An 18,976-nucleotide genomic window follows, 5' to 3' on the forward strand; every position below is an offset into this window, starting at 1 on the left:
TACATTTCATTCAATGTGCAATCTGCCCTTGAATCTATCGTGGTTTATTATGATTTTATTAACTACGTTTATAATTTTTTTCATGTTTCCTTAGTCAGGTTTTCATACCTTATATAATGATATTGTCTTGTTTTGATTTTATTATATACACGTATCTATTTGTTATGTGAGCAAATATTTAATGTATATAGATTCGTTGACAATAATTAATTAATATACGAAATGACTCGTTGTAAAACTAATTTCAATTAAAAGACTATTTTTAATACAAAATATAGTATTGGTAAACGCCAACATGATATTAGCAATGAAAATTGCGACGCGCAGAACGCAGTTTTATATATGAAACGATTGCATGAGTGTGCTGATATTGTGGTATAGGGGTGAGAGGGAGGGAGTATTTATCTCGAATAAACGCTTACCGGAAGAAGGGCGATCCGAGTATCTAGTGCAGTACACCCAGGCCGGCCATTGCTGAGAGCCCTCTTTATCGGCGACTGCATTGATGGCTGCGTCTATGGAACCGGTGCTGGTAGTAACGTGTGTGGTGGCGTTGGCGGTGGTGTGGACAGCGGCCGCGGCGACAGCAGTGGTGCTGGCGGGGTTGGCGCAGGTCTGCGAGTCGGAACACGACAGATCGATGGGCGAACTCAGCGGTTCGGCGGTGGACGACGACGAGGACCGTCTGCTGCTATTGGATTTTTCGTGATCCGACGACACCGGCCCGGCCGCGTCGTTGATAGCAGTCGCGGCCGCACGAACCGCTGTGTTAGCGCTGGCGGCTACCGCGGCGTTGTGACTGAGTTGGTTGAGATGGTGGAGTTGATAGTTGAGGTGATTCAGACGGTCGATGTGGTTGAGGTGTTGTTGTTGTTGTTGTTGTTGGAGATTTTGATGGTGGGGGTGGTAGTGTCTGTGATGGTGGTCGTACGGGTTGAACGCCGTCGGAGGACTGCCGCCGGACGTGGCCAAGCTTCCGGTGCCGCCACCGAATTCCGGTCGCAATATGTTGTCTATGCTGAACTTCAACGGACGCTCAGCAGAACCGTTCAAACGACCGCCGGAAGTGGGCTGCACTCGGTCGTCGTTGTATTCGGTAGCTGAACTGTCGTCGCGGCCAGGCTTACCGATCGATTGATCGCCCCCGCTGTTCCGGCGGTGCAGTTCCATCGCCTGGATGGTCGCCGCCTCTGCGCACACGCTCTGCTGCAGACAGTTGGTCATCATCATCATATGCAACGCGTGTATTATGCTGTCTGTCTGTCTGGCTGTCTGTCCACCTGTTCCCACTGTCTGTCTGTATGTCCGTGCACTAACGTCAAACAACGGTACTATAAACGTATGTATGTCTTATCGTCCGACCGCCGTCAAACGACAGCGAAAACAACTGCAACGGCGATTCGGGTGCATCACTCGTTCGTCGGGTTGGATCGATGGTTTGCTATAACAAAAAAATTAAACTGTTTAATATTGTACTTATATAAACAAATTATATTATATTAATTTAATAATTTATCATGACTCTTCTACAATTTTCACATTATCAAATCAACTTAGTGACATCGGCTGTGTATCTGTGATGCACTGCGAACGTAATCTTTTAGGGTGGGTGCCGGGGGGAATTAACGCCACGCCTACACATGAATTAGACCTTCCGGTTAACCGATTTAGTTTTCGGTCGAGCATCAGTATTCTAGTGTTTTCATTGCATACCCACAAAAAAAAGAACCTAATTCAAAAGTCAATATTAGTAGAATACACAGTATAAAAACTGTTCAACACTAATGCACAAAAATCAAATCGGCTCACGATGACCGTGCGCTGCTGTGGAGATATGTATCATTACAATATAGTAATATTATAATTCTAATATTATTATAATAATAATATTTGTAATACGTATAACATATACCACTAATAAGCCATAATGTTTTTCCACAAAAATTAATAACAACAGTTTATATTATATTATGATGTACCATATATATGTATATTGTATTGTCTAGTAGTTGGGTACCAAATTAGTTGATTAAATTCCATTTCGGCATTTAAGCGCCGCGCCTTTAACGATATAATGTCCATTAATTGTGTAGGTATAGTCACTTATAATAATACCCACTACATATTAATACTATAAATTATAAAGTTTCAATAAACTTAAATAATGCGTATATATATAAATATATTATAATTGGTGTTACGTTATTATAGTATTTGGCACGCAATTTTTTTCGAATTTTGTAAGACCAATGTTGCTAAAGCCATGGCGTCATGATTAGGTATATCATGCATTATAATATGTAATGCAGATTTTTATCATTTTTTTTTTAACAGACCTTACTGTTTGTATTAGCATAATTATTGTAATTAATACATATAAAAGTCAAAGCACGCATTGTCATCGCACTTGTAAAGTTGGCACCTTGTAAGAGAAACGATTTTATATTATTAAAAAAAAAAAATAATGCAAATTTGTTACTGATATTTATTATCAATTATAAAATGTACCTATAAGATTCATATACGAGTAAATACTGGAAATAATAGACGCACACGATAAAAACTTATGGCTAATTTAATATTGTGACGATACAAATATTTAGCAAAATTGAGTTTAAATAATATGCTTAGTTTATTAAACACTGAATACTTTAAGTAGATAATATATACCTAATATATGATATGATTGGTTTTGTAGCTTATATCTTCCCATTATTTAGTATAAAGTATGTATAGTATTCAGTTTTTTAAAACTGTTGGTTATGGCACAACCTCTATGTGACTAAAAAAAAATATTGAAACAAATTTGTAGGATGTGAAAAAAGTTGAATTAATATTAACGTATTTTTTTGATTACGGTCGACGTAGATTTTTAAAGTAATAAACGCAAACAGATCAACGATTTTTCATGCTTACTATTACTTATAAAACGTATTGTATGCATATAACATGATTTAGCTAGGATCCCTATAATAGTGCACCAGGCCCCCGAAACCGTGTGGGGTTCCTTTTAAAAAAATTAATATGTTTGATATCAATTCTGTCACAGGATAGATTAGACGCAAACCTCACCGACAATAGAATTCAACATTGTACTGGGACCTGCTTAAAAGGGTAGGCTATAGATATGGTCTTATATTTATAGGCCGTCGTTGGGTAGGATTTAAAATTATGATTTATGGAAAAAAATATTTGAGGGTGACGGATGACGACAATGTTACGTTTTCGAAGGTATGTTTAAACACCGTGAAAGACCATATAATATTTACATAATATTATAGGTATATAGATCATAGTTCTATATAATAAATAATAATAAATTATCATTATATTATTGGTGAATTGGTAAACATTATTATATTATCGTATAAGCTCTATTAAGTGTGATAATTAAATATAATCTATCTATATATTACTGATAAATGTATGCAATATTTTTTAAAATATACGTAGGTAAGGTATAATAATTTATTTCAAATAAATACACCATTTAAAAATTAAGAATAGCATTCTGCAGAAAGCTACATGTATTGTCTTCGTCTTATAATAATCATACGATATAGCAAATTTGTGTTCAGCCAATCAAATTGTGTGTAGTATAATATCCAATATGATATGTATTTTATATTCTTGTAAAACTATTTTTAAGGACAATTCTTATCATAAACATTTTAATAACTGAGAAACTTAATTTTGAATTAGGCATATCAATTTTTTTTAAAATCCACTAAATATTAAATAGTCTACAGTAAAAAAGTATAAGGATCATATTTAAATTATCAGTTGCTTATATCACCGTGGAACACTCTTTAAGGAGTACAAAAATTTTAATAATTTAAAATTAAGATCTTAATGTATTATAATGTCTTTAAATTTAAAAACTTATATTTTGAATAAATTAATTACATGAAAAAATGAGAGTAAGCATGCTTAATGAATCACCTTGTATATGATTTATGTATATATATATTATTTAGTCACAGCCATAATCCAAACACACACACACACACCTATATATAAGCATGAAAACTAAAACGGTATGCGCGCAAGTCGCAATTAATAGCTAATTAGTGCATGCAGTGGCGGCATATCTGTGTGTATAATAATATAATGTCTTTCGTTCGTATATATATTATATACATAATGTGTATATAGCGACGCGTTGACGGCGAGCAATTAAAATAATCTCCGCTGCAGTTCGCAACAGCTCTCATCGTTTACACCGTGTAAAGGACATAAATAATACAGTAGTTATACAGTAAGTGTATATAAGTGCGGCCACCACTGAAAAGAAATCTGCCGGAATGCCGACTTTTCGGCGGATTTTCAGCGAAATAATTCGTGTACAGCACCCTCATTGTGTTCCGTCATTGTAACGTTGTATATAATATAGGTAAGTACGTGTATAATATATTACAACACTGCACTGACGCGAAATCCTGCGCGAGTCCCGTGATTATAGTAATATATTGCCCGACAATGTGTACACCAACTTACATACGTGCATTGTTATGCATGTAGCAAAATTAGCCCCGGAATCCCGTAAGGAAGCGGATGGGGCACGGATGCGAGTGATATTTTAAACGCGCGAGGAAATCTTGTAAACTCGCGCGTAGTCATGAACAATATAGTAGTATGTTATATTACGATTTCATATTAATATATGTTTTAAATTTCTTATGGACATCATATTATTGTTTATTGTAATATTATGTGCGTATCATATTATTGTATGTACTACACGAGAGTAATACAACAATGATTATTACATAAAATCAAACTGCAAAGTTATAGGTAAGAGGTAAGAGTATATGTATGTGTCTTATATTTTACACCGTGTCAGACTTGACTAAACGTGTCACTACTGTTTAAACATACGTATTACCGCATGTGTATATGGTGTATAAAATATATGCATTTTTATATTTTTTTTACATATTATAGACTATAGTATATAATTTAATGAAGCATTGGAGCACATCAACAAAGATTTTTCTATTGAATATTTTATAAATTTAATCATATGTTGAACGTTTGAATATATGGTATTTAGTAATATATTTGCTATATTGTAAATAAATTATAAATAATTACTAATTACGGCCAATTTCGCGCGAATATGGTTTAAATTTTCTATGATCTATGTTTATTTTCCATCATCCCGCGACTAAGATTTAAAATTATTAATTGTTTAATTGAATACCAATTCATTCGGTATAAATTCTAATATTTCGTCAGTGATATAGAACACGTGTTTATTATATCCTCATCTGAGCTGTCAAGTGATTTAATACTTTAATTATTATAAAATATTTATTTATAAAAGCATAAATTTAAATCTTTGAAAAAATCAGAGATATGATGCGCAAAATTATTATCTATATGACTTTCGGCGGACTTTCCTATACAAAAAACATGCATCATTACGAATGCAATTGCTTCCTCGACATATTCAGGAATTAAAAAGAATTAATTACCTTCCCGTGACATTCTCTAATCTTGTTGTTGGTATATTTAAGGTAACTAGATATAATAGTATTATTATTTATTTTTTTAAAATGTAAAAAGGTAACTAAAAAAAGAATTATCATTTGAGAAAACCTTAATTTTAATTATCTTGTCTTAAATATTAGGAAATAACATTACCACGTTTACCGAATAGAAATTATTAGAAAATATACGTCGTTTGTTTCGTTACGGATTCGTTCTACAAATCTATTAATTTATGTATGTACCTCGGTGTTTAGAATAATGTATACTGTTCACTTGCGTTTGAATTTTTAAAAATAATATTATTTTTGTATTGTGTATAGGTATAATTGTGAAAATAGCATAGTACCTTAATATAGCACAATTTTGAAAAATTATCTATAATATTTGTTCACGTTTTCCGGACATTTTTCCATCGTACAATAATAACGAATTCATAAACATAAAACTTAACCGCTAAAATGAATGTGTCAGTCATACTGTCACGTTAAACAAATTCAGGCTTATGTAAGTTCAGAGTTGGAGTAATATTAAATATAGTTTAATATATATATGGGACTACATAGGACGACTGAAGGAACATGTATACCCACTTAATATTAAATGCGTTATAATAATATGTTATTCTTATAGTGGTATGTGTGTGTTTTATGATTTTTATTTTTCAGCCGTGTCGTTTTGCGATAAAAGTATGTACATACATTTGTTTAATCTATAAGCGGCGCGTGACTTTACGGCGAAATTATTAATATCGCCCAGCAGTCGTTACACGATGTACGCATATACTACTACTACTAATAATAATATAGTACGTAGCACATAATGCGAGCCAAAAAAAACGAATCAAGTTTATTATTATTTTTCATTTTTCATTTTTATTTTATAAAATATTGCTATAATTTACGGTTTGTTTTCATTTCGTTCATCGCGAAATCTGAGGCCGATGGCAGCGTCGGATAGTGTAAATATACAATATACCTAACAGTTTATTATTATTGAATTGCTCCATGTACGCACGTATATGCAGGTTCGGATATGTATAATACTTTATTAACACTAATAAAAACTATGATACTCTGCAGCAAAAATAAATTCTTGGCGATTCCTAGAGTTTGTTTCGATTCACCGAGTCGAGTGTTCGATATAACTGAGTATAATAATACGTAGGTAGTTACGCCGAACATTTATAACGATTATGTTTGCTATTGAAGGACAATAACGAAATCAGGAAAAAAATAATTAAGTCATTTTCTAAATATTTCGCAAGTTTGGATGACTATACTATACATGTAGGATAGATATTATTTAAAATAATGAATGCCAGTAAACAAATTCTCTTCCTTCAGAAAAATTAAAAATATGTGCCATTTTATCATAAAACTATTTACATTTAAGATATTATAAAACACATTTTACTAGCAAAACCGTAGTGAACTTGTGAGTGGTAATTATATCGTATTACTGTGTAATGCTAATGACTGCAGTAGAGTGTAGATATATCTGAACTTAGATATAATATACATAATATTATTAACACCTATACTATACCTATATGGTTTTTTAACGTATACACATAATATATAATATATATGTATATGCATTTGTGTAAGGGAGCTTGTAATCATATTATTATTTTTATTATATATACTCTTAGACTGAAAATAAGGAAATATTTTATTTTTCAGTTGACACGTGTTGTTCCGACGGCAACTTGTCTGTTCTCATTTGTGCCGTATAATTAAACACGAGTGATTATTCATAAATATATATATATATAATATTTTAATGCATTAATAATATGATGTGCGATCTTCCCTCATCACGATCGCCCACGTATCGGATTAGCGGACACAAGTCATCCATTACGTTATTCATACGTTTCAATTGTGGTGTTGTCGCTGCTGCAGCAGTTGTCAACAAATGTCACCCGAAACGTTATGAATAGCATACGTCCCATATACTGATCTATATACTATATGTAAGTATAATAGTAATATACATATTAAACTCGAATTATACTTAACACTATATTTAGAATATTATATAGCTATATTATAAGTATTAGATATCCATTATACAAATTATTATTGGTAGGTACAACAATATGAGAACAAGAAAATTAATTTTGTGACTGCAGTTGCACAGTGATTTTGAATGAAATTTTATTCATATTCCTATATAAAGAATGTATTGTATATTATATATTTATAACATGATATATTCGTAAACTGCAGTATACATAAATAAAATATGCAAGTATAGTAAAATAACACAGTGTTTTAATTTTATTTTTTTAATCGCATCAAATTTAAAGTCATTTTTTTATATGACCACGGGTTTCAATTGATTTTGTCTTTTATATGTCCCGTTATTTATTATATTACTGCATATATTAAGATGTATATATTCCCGGGAATATATGTACGCAAGTTCAATTAAATTTGTATACAAGCCATTTTAAATGTACGTACATTTATACATGTACGAGTATACACGTTTTTAAACGCGCGTGTCTATATTATGTACAGACGCGACAATCATAAATGTTTAATTAATATGTCATTTGAAATTATTTGTCTACACACACACATACACACACACACACACACACACACACACACACACACATATGGTGCACAATAATATTGACAATATATAGTCAATAAGTCAATATGTTTACTTTTCTTTGTTGTAAATAAACGATGACGTATGACGTTATACATACCTAGGTTAAATTCAAACAATAAAAAAGTTTTTTTGGTTTTATATATTTGTATAAATATATGTATCGTCAAAGTCTGAAGAGGAGCTGTAGGGGTTGCTTTCTATATTTATTTGTTTACTTATGTGTATGTGCTATGTGTATGTGTATGTGTGTGATGTGTGTGGTATTTTTCGGTACCTATACGTATAATATTGGTTAAGTTATTAAATAACAATCTCACCACTTAATGAATAATATAAAGAAAATAACAGGAATCCATATACCTATATAATGATATATTATAATAATATATATTTATAATAGTTTTCAATCAAAACGACAATGTTTAATCGCCATTATTTGCGGAAAAATAACAAAGAAATTCTGCAATTCTATTGGATATAATAATTGTATCAACAAAGTATCTGCAGGTATACTGTCTATATACCAATTCAAGAAGATAAAAATAACACATTTACGTGAAGGACGAGTATGGCTTTACAATTTTATGGGTAACAAATCAAGTATGACAAAAAAAAATAATACATTTTAGTACAAAAACCAGAGAATTCTCCAACAGGACTGTCTATATAAAATAGTAGGTAAATATACGCATCTTAATATATAATGTATATTATTCTCTCTATATGAACTATGTATGTGCGTGTGTGGACGTGTGGTGTATATATAAACATTCAATAGATTGTTTCTTTAGGGTTTAGACATTTAATTGGCTTGTTATTTACCTATATTCTGTCATGCCACGGTGAAGTGCCTAATATAGAATATTATGTTGCGGTCACATCTTGCCGATACCATGGTTAATTAAACACGGATAACCACATTTTATGCTATACTGCAGAGTTTCGCACATGTTTATACAAAAATGATCACAGACATTTAGAGTATATTATTTGCTTTCGAACCAAAATTTAATATACAGACTTCTTTTAAGTAATAACTGAAGCAATAGATAGATGCACTCAAATTATGAATGCTACATAGACATCAATACTATGTTAAATACCTATAATACGATGCAAAATGTACTTTTATAGCATGTAGGTATGACCTACCATTATGATATACCTATAGGATGTTTATTAATTAATTTTTATCTAAACAGAAAAAAATTCATATTAAGTCAATCTTTAATTTATGTAGGTGTACCTATATCTACGAGTATACGTTTAAGACGTTTAAGTATAAATACATTCTCACATGTAATAAAAGTGTAAAGGTATATCTTTAATAAATTAATAAAAATCGTGTAATAATGATTTTTGATCGAATTTCCTGTTTAGTACTCATAAATTTGATCAACATAAGATAAAATAATTTATCATAATTTTTTTTTAAATTCCCATTGACTCGACACGCGTTACGTACATCTGTTCAACTTAATTATATATATTATATATATAGGTACGAATATATTTGTGTGGAGCATTTGTCCGAAATACTATTTTGCAGTTAAGTGTTGTGCACAGTGCACATGGCGTAGTTATTATTACATAAGTATCGTTATCATTACTTTGTGTTGAGTAATATGTTTATAATTTTAGTTTGTAGTTTTCTCGCTGGTACAAAATGTTAATTATGTTTAAAAAGATAAGACTTGAAAATGTATCTGCATGCGAACTCCACGCATAATAATAACCCTCCATCGTTATTCACCGTAATTTGAGCTTAGGTACTTTACGTTTAATTGTCCATATTTTAATTATATACTGTTCTAATTATGCCAACTATATTATGCCTATCTTTACAAAACACGAATGCATTATTAAATATAGTAAGAAATATATTAGTACCTATATACTTGTATACACTATATACCCATATACTTATTACATATATTATACATAATATTATAGCTATAACTATAAATACATATATAACCAGTATGGCTGTATAAAATACGGCAAACCTATATAAATGAATAAGCAACTTCTCTGGTAGAAAAATGTACCATTGTTCCAGCAATACAGTAAATAATAGGCGGAGCGTAGACGACATACTGAATATTGTTTTTTGTAGGTTTAGCCGTTTAAGAGATCGTTTTTTAATTGTAATTTTCAAAATACCCAGACACCTAAAAAACCAAATATGAAATGGATCCAGATTGCGCTTGTGGTAATTTAAAAATTAGAAGTAATTTTATAAATAATTTAGGTGTAATTCGTTGGTATAGGCTTAAATCCAGATATATAGTAACTAAAATAAGACATTATATAGTAGTCGTATTATAATATTACATTTAATTAATATATTTTGTAAAAGATTTTTACAATAAAAATAATTCAATAGATTATTCAAAAAATTCGAAATTTAAAATGTATATAAAATTAAATATGCATGCAATTTTATGCAGTTCCCATACATATATGATATACTCGTAGGTATATATGTAAATATGAAATATGTATTCTATATCGATAAAACTATATGAATATAAAATATAAATATAAGTGGAAGTCTATAATAGCATAACAAAATACTATAGGCATATAATTATATTTAAAACTATAAAATAATTTCAACCTTTTTTCTTAAATTACAGTAGTTTCACAATGTTACATTATTTTTAATTGCATTTTTATATTAATTCTTTTATTTTTATTATTATTTTTATAATTTACTAATATTTAAATAAAAGTGGACATGTGTGTTTATACTTTTTACCATGTATATTTTATAATGATGAATAAAGCAATTTACTTAAGTAAATTAAAAATATAATAGATATTTGACGTTAACATATCATTTAGAACAGCTAACATTAACTGTTGGAGAAAATAAATCATACATATATTAAACAATATACATTTTTATACTTGGCAATATAATAAAGTAATAAAGTAATAAACTATATATATATAAGTACCTAATACCGTATACTTCGCACGGTAATTTTGTTTAAATTATTTGAAAAATCAATTTATTTCACCTTCTGTAGGGAAAAGTATTTAGATACAGATTAACATCTAGTTATAAAACTTATGTTTATTTTAAATTAAACAATTATAAACTATAAATTAAATACTTTAAAGTATATTGGATTTTATATAGTATGCATCATCTGTATCTTTTATACATGTATAATATAGTTAAATGGAACATTTTTAAGTGGATGTATTTAAAAAAAATGCCTACTCAATACTTATTTTTATTCAGGGTGGATTTGGATTTAGATGTAGATATACATTTCTGTAATTTATGGTAAATTAAAGTGTAGAATTCTTAATCACGAACCAAATGTGATATACCTACCTATATTTTACCGTTTGGTTTTCATCGAGTTTTTCACAATATCGTATTTGATTAATAAATATTTATAATGTTGTATATATACTAGGTATTTCAAACAACAATTCAGTATATTCTTTACCTACTAATATTTTATCTTAGGTTGACACAAAATTGAAAAGTGTAGACATGTTCAATAATAACAATGTGGCAAAATGTTATATGTATGTATATATATCCTTATAAGTAATATTAAACAACCTTGTGTATTGAATTAATTAAATTAATTTTATGTTGTCAATCATTTATCGGTTTTACCTATATATATTATAAAAAATGTACATATATATATACCCATATACCTATACATTGTTCATATATACATATATGATATATACTTCACGAGCTGTATATAAAGTGACTCGTGATTTCTATTTTTCCACACTTTTACATCACTCATACATATAACTAAGTGAATGGACACTTAAGTCTAATAATAATAATTCATATAATATTATAGTATATATTAAGTATATATTATTAATGTTAATCAATCACTGATTGGTTATTTAATATATATAGTACTAACAACGAATGTTGTCTATATATGAATCTGCAAACGCGTATTTATTATACACATATGTAATCCTTGGGCTTATAATCACACAAATACTTCCAAAGATTTTTAATTGCAGCTAATTCTAATATATAGATATTTAAAAATATTTGATATATATAGGTAATGTATATATATATTTACATTTTATTTAAATATTTTTATAATTTTATATACACAAAACATTACATCACTCTATAGTTTGATCCATTTAATCGTTTGTTTTTCTACTAGAACATTTTTTATATAGGTTTAAGAGCTACTGCCTGCTATAGCTTTAACGAATTATTAAATTATTTCAAATGAAATAAATATACGCGTATTATATAACCTACTTATACTAAAATCTGAAAAATTACTAACAGAATACTTAACTATATCTTACATGTTGATTACGTTGATTAATCCAATTCTCATTTTATAAATAGGTTCAATAGTTTAGTGTAAATAAAAGTCCTTAGCTGATAGATTATACACTTAATTGGTGATTTATAAAAACAAACATTTACATTTTCATTTTAAATTAACTGCATTTTTATTGTTAATTATAAAATATTTAAACCTTTAAAATACCTTATCAAAAAATCCAATCAAATTTGCTTACCAATTTAAAAAAATTACAATTCATTAATATTCACTTATAAGTTGTTATATAGATATGAAAATAATTTATAGTTTATTGATTTGTGATCTATTCATAATTTCATAAAGACGACTGCATTATGTAAGCATTTTGATTAAATTATAAATAATTACAAACATTTAAATTTTTTAATGATTTTATCAATGACTCGATTTTCCATTAAATATATTATTTTTTATTTTATATTTAAAAAAAAAAACATTTATCATTCTGGTTTAAATAAAATATAATTTATAATAAGTATTGTGAATGATAACGATATATATTATGTTTTATCAAAAACTTGGTCAATAAACGATAAATTAGTATTTAAACTTAAGCTAACCGATATTTTTAGTAGGTACCTGCATTTCCGAAATTAAGATATTAGATAATATAGAAATATTATATGTTATATAATAACCTATTATATGTGTAGTATTTTTTGCGGTGTCAATGGTGTCATTTTATGGTGCTCATTTATGAGAATTTTTTGTAACATCGAGACAAATTACAGTATCTAAAGGTACTTTTTTGTTATTATAGGAGCATTCGAATGTCTTGAACATTATTCCACTAATTAAATTCCGTAAATAACTAATGAAAAAACTTTTTTTAACGGTTTTATTTTTTTGTTGCAGTAAATTATTTTATACCATTATCATATGTATGTACATTATTGTAGGTATACTTACATTATTTTTGGTTAGTAATAATGTGTGTATTTATATTTAAAAAGGAAGGAAGTTGACAAAAATAACCATAATTAAACATTTATAAGCGGGTTTTTTTATGTTTTTCTCCAGCTCTTATAATTTTCTTAATTATATCGTTAATAATGTATTTTTAAACAAAAGCCTGTTTGAAAAATTATGCACCTTATATAATAACTGCTATAATTTAAGACAACTGTTGAATAATGACCAATTTAATGGTAATTAAATTATAAATCTATAACCCAAATATTATATATTGATACTATATATTATTATACAATATATAGATACGTGGATTTGTATAATTACTTACATTTATGTATTATTTATTATAAAACAATGTGTTTCTATTGTGGTATTATTTATATTATACCTTATTTAAATAACATCAAATTTATTAAGTAATAAGCACCTAAATATAAATAACTTTAAAGCAAATTTAAAGTTTAGATAAAAAATTATTGTAAGTATAATTTGTTAAGTTATAAACTAGATAAATGTTACATGTTTATACTATAAATAAATATAAATACACTTTAAGTTTTTATCGTAAGTATAACATATTCTTTTTTTAATATATATGATACCTACAACTGACATATGGCATATTATTTATAGTTACTATCCAGTAAATTAGGTGTAAGTCATGGCACCTATTTATAATTATTTAAACGTGCAATTATATACAATACCAAATTAATAGTATTATAGCTATTTGATATTTCTATATAACATGACATATTATGTAAACTTATATTAATAGAAGCTATAATAACTAGAGAAATAGCTATAGGTACCTATCTGCTATAACTGTATACAAATGAAAAATTAGGAAAATTATTTTAACTTTGCTGTTTTCCATCCATTTACCTACGTTATTCAATAAGTTTTAATTTTTAAGAAACATCATTCAACTATCATTTAATATAAATGTATGTGTATTTTCTGTTATTATTTGTTATGTTTTATTATTTTTGGTTTTAAAGATGGTATATATAATTGTTAGCTAAACAAGTTAAAATACATTTTTACATTAATTTATATAAGGTATAGATATAATAAAATAAATATGCCGTCTATACCTATGTCAAATTATAATGGCTATATGATGGTATTTTATCTAGTATTATCTATACGCGTTTAAGTTTAGATTACGTTATTCATAAATGTGAATGGTTATATTATAAATAGCAGGTACCTACCTAATACATAACATTAAAACAAAAATGGGATACCCCTTCAAATATAAAATTATATACTTTAATAATACTATATATATATACCTAAAATTATATATATTATTATATTCTTTAGGTAATAATATATATTTAATATGATTTTATTAGTAACATATAAATATTTAAATAATACGATTTATTTATTTATTTTTAGGTAACGAAAGTGCGGTTATCAAGGATGGCCAATATCAAAACCACGGTTACATATCGTATATATAATATTATAAATGATATACCGAGTAGTACCAACACCTATACATAGCCAATTTTAAATGAAAATAACCTAATATTATACCTACTACAACTTTCTTGCCGTCCAAATACCAGATACTCTCGATATTTCGAACCAGTTAGATTTACTATTACAATATCAATACCTATACTATATAGTCGTGATATTTAACCGCGTTTAAACTCGTATGGCCCGTCATACGTTTATCTGGTAAAATCGATTATCGTGTACATATATCGGTATATATATATACCAACAAATATATACCTATATATATTATTGCCACCGAATAACAAATGTCAAGTATACCCGTAGGCTGCGCCTATGTATGCATTATATTATAGAGCAGCCATTACGGCGGCTACACCGGAATAAATATAAATATATAAATACAAATTATCTGTAATTAAGTACCTGATCCGGGCGCGTGAAGTCGGCAAACCTCTACTGCAGCTTGGTGATAATGCTCTCGTCGCGCGAAGACGGAAATACGAAAAATCTTCGGTACAGACAACTTTTGTGTGGTGTAGCTGACGGTTCCCGGGCGGGCAGGTATGACGACGGCGTAGATGTAATGTCGATATTATATCACCCGCGTGTTTCTTATTATCTTACTTAAATCGAAATCGGATTTTACCGGGCACTACGTGTGCGCGTGCGCGTGCGGGCGCCGCCGAGTTTAATAATAATAATAATAATAATAATAATGATAAATATTTGTATTCCGTAGGTGCGCGCGCGACCTCTCGAATCTGACTGGAGCGCGGCTGCACTGCCGAGACCTGATGACCGGACGGACGGGCGTACGGCGGACGGATGCGGCGGCGGCGGAGTTATTCGCCGTCGGTGAGCGGCGGTCGTGGTCGGTCGGCGGCGGCGGCGGATCGTTGGCTGCCGACCGGCTCGAGGTGGGGGTAAAACGGAAAAAATGGCGTCGGCCGCCCGAGCGCCGCCCACCTGGGCGCGGTGGCGGCGGCTGCGTCGGGGTCCGCGCCGAGAAGGGGCGACCGTCGCTAGCGCGCGCGCACACCAATGGACGACCGACGGCAGCGGTTGATACTGCGGCGGCGGCGGCAGCGGTTACGGCGGCGGCTGCTTCGTGTGTGGTCTTTTCGCCGCCGCGGCGTTCTATTATACGTCCGTCCGTCCGTCGTTGCTGGCGTGTACGCTCCACTCTCTCCGTCGCACACAACACTTGTACATAATAAATTGCATAATATAAGAAAGAAAAAAAATAACATCCGTCTCCCTCTCACTCATCGCCGTGCGCGTCTCGCTCGCTCTCGCGCGACACAAGCATCATTATTACTATATATATACACACACACACACACACACACACACACATAGTAGGTACAGTGAACACTATTCGGTCCTCTTGTCGTTTCGCCGCCGTCGCGGTTGCCATCTATTATATTATTATATATTATACGTACGCGCGTCATATATACACGTAAAGGTATATATAATATAATATAATATGTATATAAATATGTGTAATAATATTATATATTATTATATTCTCCCCTGTGCCGTATATATAATACAACATAATACCTATATATACCTACCTGTAATATATTATTTGGAGTCGCTTTTCGGATTTCTGTTCGTAGTGTGTATATAGGTAGACACAGATAGATATATGTACACATGTATACGATAATATTATAATATAATATATTTCAGACGGCGGCGGCAATATTATACACGGCCGTGTGCCGCTGGTGTGCGCGATCACACAATAATGTAGGCAGGTATTATAGGTAATAGGTATAAGGTATACACTTACAAACGACCGCGGCGGACCGACTTGCATTAACCGCATTTATACTCTGGTCCGCGACTGTGTAGCCGCGCACGCACATATAATGTGTACCCATTAAAAAAAAACGCGTGCACGTTGCAACGCCGCCGTCGCCGCGATGTTCGTTATTATTTCTATTATTATATTCACACACGTTTTTACATAGGTACATATTATATTGTTATTATAGGTATACATGCGTGATATTATATGTACCCATATATATATATAATATATCGTATAGGCATATAATATAGTCAAATCAGGCATTTTATAACTAAATGCCTAGGCATATATATAGTCAAAGAATTCAATTTTTATGTTTTTAAACAATAGTAGGTATAGGTACCAATGGACACAAATATTTCAACATATTTCATATACCCAGCTACGTGTCTTACATATTAATGTATAATAGGTGGTATACATATTTTTTTTATATATAAAATAACAATAAATAATTAATAGAAAATATAGTTAAATTTTTAAAGTAACATACATGTTTTATTTTTATTATTTGCCTGACTTGAAATATGATGCATTTAATTAAGTGTCTTAGTATCTGCTCCGCCTTCCCTTAAATAAGATACATATAAGTATATATTATATAATATTTATATCATATATAATAGGATAATATGATCTATAAGTATACTAATTAGATAACTTTCTTTTTAATGACACTATGATTAAAAAATATAATTTCTTTTTAATATTTAATAGATTATTAGCTACTTGTAGGTAAATGTATGAAGGTAGGTATATTAAGGTATAATATAATAGTATATAAATTAAACATTTATAAATCGAAACGTAAAGATGACTAATATAAATAATTCTTATACAACACCACACACCACCAGTCACCTAAAAAACCTAAATAGTTGAACTGCAGAATAGGTGCAGGGTACCTATACGGTATTATTACGGTGTGTCTAAATAATATGACGCGAGTAAAAGATGAAAATCGCAGCTGCCACTACATTATTGTGGCTATAGTACTAACATATATAATGTATATATGTATAATCGTTAACTTAGTGGCTGCAACGCCTGCAGCCGAATAATAATGCAGCGCACTGCGTAATAGTGTTAATAGATACACGCACTTAAATATACCTGCTATAAAGGTTCCTTTATAAATGATGGTGAATATAAATTAATACGAAAGTATGATAATTGCGACGTCAATCATCTGTATATAAGTTATATAGGTAATAATAAATATATACCTATAACTATACAAATATAATATATTTATATAAGTTTAGTATATACCTATTACGCCTATATATAGGTGTATATATTATGACTGCATCGTACTATATATATATATAAACGTATTAATATATAACATTTGTATAGCACCTAATACCTATATATATAAATATAATATATAGGCATGTATAAATATATATTATATATATATATATCTATTACATATAGCAACACCTACCAATACATGTGTATATTATCTACTATATATCTGACAGCCATAAAAAATTGTACATTTTCAATTCTGTATAGTGAGCGCGGGCCATCACTCTTATTATAATATTTATTTAATATATATCTACCTAGGAATTATAATATATTTGTGTATATACTTGTATAGTATATTTCTATAGTATAGTTAATAGTATTTTAAAAAAACGTGCCGAACCTGACGTGTGTTTATTTTGAGATTTATTTTCTATATATACCTACATAATATTTAATTCCGTTGTAATAGAGAATATATATTATACGGTAGGTACCTAATACTTAACTACTATACAAATTAGGAGCGTCATAAGTGGGGAGGGAGGAGCATTATTATATATTAATTTTTTATGTTGTTTGTGCATGATGAGGTAGTATCGCTAAAACGAATAATTTGAATCTGTAATATTTTGACTAATTGATAATTTTATTTTCGCTTTTTTTTAGTTCTAACCCATACGTTGAGATTGTTGTTCTTTTTTTAAATGTTTCATTAAGAGTTAAAACTACGACTTTTCTATAGATTTTTCCAGTTTTGGTTAATATTTTTTTTTGAAATTTTTTGAATACCTAAATTTACAGATGAGTTGTACACAATAGTTGTACATGAAAGGACTTGGATGCCGATTGCTGAGATTACAATCAACATTTTAATTAGATAGCATACCTGCTGTGCTGGCTGAGTTTTTAATCGACCTTTTCATCATTTGTTATATTTACAGGTCGAGTCACCCTCCGAGCTTATACATACATTTGATCTGCTCAACAATATATAATAATGTATTATTTTCAATTATTAATTTATTTAATATTTTAATAG

The 18,976-nt window shown here is 29.6% G+C and overlaps 1 protein-coding gene across 1 annotated transcript in view; it reads right to left on the bottom strand.

Annotated features, from left to right (window-relative positions):
- Positions 1-15,695, bottom strand: part of LOC132924677 (homeobox protein engrailed-2-like) — a 61,593-nt gene extending 45,898 nt beyond the window's left edge. The window contains exons 1-2 of the mRNA XM_060989108.1: positions 15,282-15,695; positions 423-1,441 (exon numbers count right to left, since the gene is read on the bottom strand). Coding sequence (XP_060845091.1) covers positions 423-1,233 — 811 coding nt within the window. The 5' untranslated portion in view covers positions 1,234-1,441; positions 15,282-15,695. The remainder of the gene's footprint in view (positions 1-422; positions 1,442-15,281) is intronic.
- Positions 15,696-18,976: the final 3,281 nt, after the last annotated feature.

This window comes from Rhopalosiphum padi, chromosome 3, assembly GCF_020882245.1.
Source record: "Rhopalosiphum padi isolate XX-2018 chromosome 3, ASM2088224v1, whole genome shotgun sequence".
NCBI lineage: Eukaryota > Metazoa > Arthropoda > Insecta > Hemiptera > Aphididae > Rhopalosiphum > Rhopalosiphum padi.